This window comes from Penaeus monodon, chromosome 3 (assembly GCF_015228065.2).
Source record: "Penaeus monodon isolate SGIC_2016 chromosome 3, NSTDA_Pmon_1, whole genome shotgun sequence".
Classification (NCBI taxonomy): domain Eukaryota; kingdom Metazoa; phylum Arthropoda; class Malacostraca; order Decapoda; family Penaeidae; genus Penaeus; species Penaeus monodon.
Window position 1 is genome coordinate 19,588,927 of NC_051388.1, and position 7,500 is coordinate 19,596,426.

General features: G+C 49.2%; 1 protein-coding gene across 1 annotated transcript in view; it reads right to left on the reverse strand.

Moving 5' to 3' along the window:
- Window positions 1–1,802: 1,802 nt before the first annotated feature.
- Window positions 1,803–7,500, reverse strand: part of LOC119593356 (4-O-methyl-glucuronoyl methylesterase-like) — a 48,237-nt gene continuing 42,539 nt past the window's right edge. Inside the window, exon 2 of the mRNA XM_037942285.1 lies at window positions 1,803–2,038. Coding sequence (XP_037798213.1) covers window positions 1,953–2,038 — 86 coding nt within the window. The 3' untranslated portion in view covers window positions 1,803–1,952. The remainder of the gene's footprint in view (window positions 2,039–7,500) is intronic.

A 7,500-nucleotide genomic window follows, 5' to 3' on the forward strand; every position in this document is an offset into this window, starting at 1 on the left:
TCATTGTGCTCTCCCAACACGTGTGTAAGTGCCTCCGTGCGTAGGTGCTTGCATGCGTACGTTCAAGCACCTGCATGTTTGCTAACAATCGTCACAATGGGGAAGGAGGAGGGAAAGGAGGGTAAGGAGAGAAAGAAAATGGAAGAGGAAGAGAGAAAAGAGGAGAAAGAGAAAGAGAAAGAGAAAGAGAAAGAGAAAGAGAAAGAGAAAGACTAAGAGGAGAACGAGAAAGAGAAAGAGAAAAAGAAGAGAGAGAGAGAGAGAGAGAGAGAGAGAGAGAGACAATGCCTCTGGTAGTTCTATCATGCGTCAGAACCCTAGTTGACGTCAGCATGTGACAAGACTCCATTTCAGGGAATGTCTCTCTCTCGCAGCAAATAGTCTCTCCTCTACTATACGCACGCACGCACACACGCACGCACGGCACGCACGCACGCACACGCACACGCACACGAACACGCACACACACGCATGTCCGTGTTACGTGTTTCGACACTTAGCCAATACAAGTCCGTTCAACTTGTCATAGAGATGCAGGAGTGGGATAGGGAGATGTGGGATGGGGAGGAGGAGTGGAGGAGGGGGGGAAATAAGGAGAGGGGGAGACTGCGGGAGAGTGAATAAACGAGAGAAGTAGAGGGAGAAAAAAAGGGGAAAGAAAGAGGGAAGGGAAGGTGAGGGACGGGTGAACGGAGGGAGAGAGTGAAGACATTAGAGAGACGAGCGGTACGAGCAAAATGCAGGGAGGCAGACGGTCCTACCAAGCCCACGAACACGTATGAAATCACGCAGAGACATAGAAGAAAAGAGAAGAGAACAGGAAAAAATGAGGATAAACAACGTACTTACTTTCCTCAATACTTGCTAGCGTGCGTGCGTGCGTGCATGCGCAAGAAAAGAGCGCAAGTGTTTGCGAGCCCGAGAAGCTACGTCACATCCTGACCGATGATGAAGAGGCAAAGAATGGACGGAGGATAGAAGGAGATGAGGAGGAGGACGATGAGGAGCATAGAAGAAGATGATGATGATGATGATGATGAGGAGGAGGAGGTGGAGGATAGAAGATGACGACGAGGAGGAGGACAGAGGAAGATGAGAAGGAGGAGGAGGGCAGAAGATGATGATGAGGAGGAGGATAGAAGATGATGATGATGAGGAGGAGGAGGAGGATGGAAGGAAATGAGGAGGAGGATAAGCGTGGGAGTTTACAAAGGGGAGGAAAGAAGAGGAGCACGGGCGGAGGACGCGGCAGGAAAGTGATGGGGGAGAGGAAATCGAAGAGATGGAAAGGGGGAGAAAGGAGTGAGAGGAAGAGGGAAAAGAAAAGAAGGGACAGGAATGGAGTGGGTGGGTGGGAGGGAGAAAGAGAGAAAGAGAGAGAGAGAGAGAGAGAGAGAGAGAGAGAGAGAGAGAGAGAGAGAGAGAGAGAGAGAGAGAGAGAGAGAGAGAGAGAGAGAGAGAGAGAGAGAGAGAGGAGGGGATGGCGAATGAATGGGAAGCCACTCACCTTGAGGCAGCAACCGCGCTCAGCAAGGCTGCCATGCACGACCCCTCCCCACCCCCCCAACCCTAGTCTCTTCCCCTTTGCATCAGCCTACACTTTCCTCGCCTTCTCTATCTGCTCAAATCCCTTCTTTTCTCCTCATCTCTCTCTCTCTCTCTCTCTCTCTCTCTCTCTCTCTCTCTCTCTCTCTCTCTTTCTCTCTCTCTCTCTCCCCTTCCATCATCTAAGCTTTCTCATATTCGTCTCTTCCCGTTCACATACATATACATTTCCTTATTTTCTTATACCCAAGAAAAAAAGAAAAAAAGAAATACAAACAAACGCATCTACACCCAAACACAATTCTCCGCCCCCTCCCCCCTTCCCCCTTTTTTTCCCTTGATCTTCAGCACTATTTTTCTTCGCTCTTCTCTCTTTCCCTTCTCCGTTTTCTTCTTTCTTCTTTTCTTCAACCCCCTCGTCCTCCATAAAATAATAATTCCTCTCTTTCTCTTACCTCATACCAGCCCAATCGTGTCTCCATCCGTAACTTACCTGCGAAGAGAAATAAAATAAATTATGAGCAAGTTTATAAATGGGGACAAGACGAAAATTATTTTAAAAAGAACATTGATGGTAAAAAGAGCAATAATGGTAAAATTACTGCTTCTACCATTGATAGTGACGATGGTAATAACAATAACAAATATTAATCTTTATCCTCGTCATAATTATAATACAAATAATAACTAATAACAACATTAATTATCAAAATATTAATAAATACTGTCAGTTCCACAGCCACTACTGACTAATTATTGTATCTATAATGAAAAAAATAATGATAGGAGATCAGCGAGAATAACGCTATGTTCAAAACAACAACAGTAATTATGGACAACAAAAATGATAATAATAATGATCATAATCACGACGATCATATCAAAAACGATAATGAACAAGAGTAATAGAACAGCAGTTACTACGGCAGCAACGGCAACAGAAAGGGTAACGGCAACAGTAAACAATGCCAGCTAGAGCGTCAATGGCAACAGCAACATTAGACAAAGAGCGGCAACAACAAGATAGCCAACGGAACAGCTACTGCAAGAGGCAACGGAAACAGCAACAGGAAGAAACAACGGAAAATGTAAGAGACAACGGGTATCCACAGCAAAAGAGCCGACGGGGGCAGCAACCGCAAGACAACGGGAGCAGGAACAGCAAGCAAGCCAACAGAAACAGCAACAGCAAGAGTTCAACGGGAAGAGCAAGAGGATCGGCGCCGTGAGAAGGAAACGACCAGCGAAGCATATCGCCGTCGCCGTCGTTAGCCCCTTGCACACACGCGCGCGCGCACATATCACATACATACATACAAGCATGCATACACACACACACACGCGCGCGCGCGCAAATAATGAATCACTCAAACAGCAATATTAATACTATCACGAATATTATTAAAAACTTAGACATCGAAATATGCGGATAAAACCAGAAGCAGGAAAAGGGAAGTCGAAATGGCACACAGACATTCGAGTAAAGACAAGGAGAGCTTCGACGTCGTCAGCTTGGTATCTCAAGCAGCGCCCATCCTTATTCTATCCTAACCTATCCCACCCAAATCGGCCCATCCCACCCCTATCCCCACCAACGCCACCCTATCCCCCCCTATCCCAGCTAATCCCATCCTATCCCGGCCAATCCCAGCCCGGCCAGCCAACCGCCCGACGTGCAACAGCTGGACAGTAATTGTTGCTGCCTGTGCGGTCACCATGCAATTACCGGCAACCGTTACCCGTGTAATGGTAACTCCCTTTCCCTCCTCCATCCTCCCTCCTCCTCGCTCACTCGCTCGCCTCTCCCCGGCCACTCCTCGTCTCGCCTCCTCTCCTCTCTCTTCTCGTCTCATCTCCTCCTCCTATTGTTTCGTTTCATCTGCGCTCCTATCCTCTCCTATCCACGCAGTGTCTCACTTATTTGTACTACGTGTTCCCTCAGCCTTGCACTTTTTCACTAGTATATTCTCTGTCTGTCAGTCTGTCTGTCTTTTTCTCCCTCTCCTTCTCCTTCACCTTTTCCTCCTCCCTCTTCTTCTCCCTCTCCTCCTCCTCCTCCTCCTCCTCCTCCTCCTCCTCCTCCTCCTCCTCCTCCTCTCTCTCTCTCTCTCTCCTCTCTCTCTCTCTCTCTCTCTCCCTACTACTATTACTACGCCAGCTCCCCTAGGTCCAAACGGACACCACCTAGGGGGTCCTCACCATATCTTGTAGAGCGTTACTCCAATTTAGGGAATTGAGATTAAAGACCTCCAATGCACGGCCTCCTCTACCCCCTGCCCTGTACTCCATACCCTTATTGCTGATCCAGTCAATGGCATGTCTTACAAACCCTTGCAGGAGGGAGTGGGAAAAGGGGTAGGGGAGAGTGGGAGAGGGGACAAGGGGTAGGGGGAGAGTGGGAGAGGGGGAAGAGGAGAGGGGAGAGAGGCAGGAGGAGAGGGGAGAGAGCCAAGAGGAGGGAGTGGGAAAGTAGGAAAGAGGAAAGAGGAAAGAGGAGAGAGGAGAGAGGGGTGAGGGAGTGGCCCATACAAACCTTTCCTTCGTCCTAATTCCGCGAAAGGAGCGCGCCATAGTATGGACACTGCTGGTTATGACGATGGGAACACGCACATACCGCACGCATGCGTTCCGCCCTTATAGGTCAACCTACGTCAATGCATCCTTACATACACTCGAACACTAATATATGCACACATACACAGACATGCAAGCACACAACTACACTCTACATAAATAGTCATCAACAAAGGAACCGAAACACACACGCATATGCATGCACGCACGCACGCACGCACACGCACACGCACACACACACACACACACACACACACACACACACACACACACACACACACACACACACACACACACACACACACACACACACACACACACACACACACTCAACTTATCCAATAAAACACCAGAAAAAGAACCTTCTCCCGCCACTCCCACCCCCGCCTCCACTCCACTTTACCCCCCCTCCTCCACCCCGACCCGGCCTTGAGTTCACCTGGCCAATCCACCTATGGCATTTCCTCCACACGTTTTCCCCGGTAAATATGTCTTTATTTATTTATTTATTTATTTATTTATTTATTTATTTATTTATTTATTTATCTATCTATGACTGCAAGGTCGTTCCTTACTGGACCTCATTCAGATTATTTTCCATGATCTATTTCTGCCTCTTCCTTTCTTTTCCTTCTATTTTCTTCTATTTCTCCCATTCTTCCAACATTGTCCAGATAATAATGAGGAAGATATGACGAAGATGATTGGACGATGGCAATAATAGCGACAACGACGACGACGTACACGAAAAAAACAGAGGAAAGAAGAGAGAAGATAAAAACGTCAAAAAAGGAGGAGGAAGAATAGAGACGGATAAATAAAACAACAAAAGGGAGAAGCAGCAGTCGGTAGAGATAAAAAAAAGGGGGGGAGGAAAGGAGACGGTTTGAAGACAGGCAAGAGCTAGAAAAAAAGATGCGGAAAAGGAACAAACAAAGGAAGAAAAGATGAGAAAAAATCAGAAAAAAACGGAGGCAGAAGAGAGCTAAAACGAGGAAACAGAAGGTAAAAACGTAAAGAAGCGACAGACTAATAATATCGATGATAGTAATAGTAATAGTAATAGTAACAGTAATAATAATAACAACAACAACAACAACAATAATAATAATAGGACGACGACGATAACGAGAATGGGGCTAAGAAGAAATGGGGAAGAGACGGAAGAGGAAAAATATAAAGAAAAACAAGAAGGAGAATAAGATGGAAAATAAGAATGGGTAGGTGTAGAAAGAGTATCAGAAGAAGAAGAAGAAGAAGAAGAAGAAGAAGAAGAAGAAGAAAAGGAAGAAGAAGAAGAAAAGAAGGGGAAGAAGACAACGAGGATGACAACGAAGGAGGGATGGAGGAGGTGTAGGAAGAAGAGGAGGTGGTGGTGGTGGAGGTGGAGGAGGAGGAGGAAGAGAGGGAGGCGAGGGTGCGAAGGGGGGGAGGAGGGATGGCGAGCAATGGAACGTCGGCCACAATGATACGGATGTTTCTGGTGTGAATCATCGCGAGCCGCACCGAGAGACCCACGAACGGCCCCTCAATTAACACTCAAGTGCCTCGCGACCCACGCAAGATCTCGCTCACTCGCTCGCTCGCTCATTCGCTCACACACACACACACACACACACACACACACACACACACACACACACACACACACACACACACACACACACACACACACACACACACACACACACACACAGATAGAGACAGACGGACATACGCATACAAAGACACATACATATACACATACATACATACAGACAGACAGACAGACGCACACGCACAATGCATACGCTCGCTCTCTCTATCCCCCTCCCCCTCCCCCTCAACAGACGCAGACACCCACAAAAGATCTTCGCAGCGCAAACCGCAGGTCCCACAAAAGGGGGTACACGCCGCCGTGTTAAGTGTACATCGCCCCGCCGGGAGCACACGCCGCCGCCCGTATTGTACACCGCGCGACAGGTTCGTTCGTGGACGGGCGAGGTACATCCGGCGAGTCTCGAGGGGCGGGGGCGGAATGTACTCACGCCTCGCCAGGAATATTTAGAACACTTCAAGCAGGTACCGACTTTTCGCCGAGAAGGTCACAGGGTCCGGATTATTCGTTCCCTCTCTCTCATCCCTCTTCTCTCTTCTCTCTCTTCGAACAAAGAAACACAAGCAAACACACACAAAAGCGCCTTACACCCATTGTACTACACCTACATACCAACACAGAAATACTAGAACAGTAATGAGAAAGAAAGGGGGAGGGAGAGAGGAAGGGAGAGAGGAAGGGAGGGAGGAAGACATGTGCAGGAAAAGAGGAAGGGTGAGGGCCGACGGATCTGGTGGCAATAACGGCGGCATTTCCGATCGGTTTCGGTGGCACCCGTTCACCACGCGCGGCGCTCCGGCGGGCGGCAGAGGCGGCGGCGGTGATGGGGTGAAGAGCGCCGGGGCAGGGCTCCCTCCCCCCTACTCCCTTCCCCCCTATTTCCTGACCACGACCACATGGCGGCGCCGTACAACCCCCACCCGCAAGCCACGTCTCGCTCCCCTCCACCGCTGGCCCCTTCGACGGCGGCGCTTCACGGCCCCGGTCGCTGGGGCGTCCCCGGTGCGCGCTCTCGCTAAACATACCCCTCCTATTAATTTACACACACACACACACACACACACACACACACACACACACACACACACACTATCTCTCTCTCTCTCTCTCTCTCTCTCTCTCTCTCTCTCTCTCTCTCTCTCTCTCTCTCTCTCTCTCTCTCTCTCTCTCTCTCTCTCTCTCTCTAGTATGTATGTATATATGTATATGTATGTGTATATATGTATGCATGTGTATGTATGTATGTGTACATATGTATGCACATATTTATATATACACCTATATATGTGTGCGTGTGCGTGTGCGTGTGTGTGTGAGAGAGGGAGAGAGGGGGGGTGGCACCAGACGACACGAGAGACAGGCACGGAAGGAGCGCTCCGTCCGCCGCTCCCATTCATACGAGCAGCGCCGGGGGGATGGGGGAGCAGACCCGCACCGTACCACACGTGTGCACTCCCCTCTCCGCCCTCGTCTCCGCCCTCCTCGCGACTTCCCTCTCTCCCCTTTCTGCCCCCAGTCCCTTCCTCCCCCCCACCCCCGCTTAAACCCACGGCATATTCGTCACATTCAAACATCCGACTATAAATATCACGTGCATAAACTTGCTATGACGATGCGCGCGCACAAAACACTGGAGGGAGGGGGGAGAGGGGAAGGAGGGAAGGAGGGAGGGAGAAAGAAAGAAAGAAAGAGAGAGAGAGAGAGAGAGAGAGAGAGAGAGAGAGAGAGAGAGAGAGAGAGAGAGAGAGAGAGAGAGAGAGAGAGAATTAGTCTAGGAGTAAACA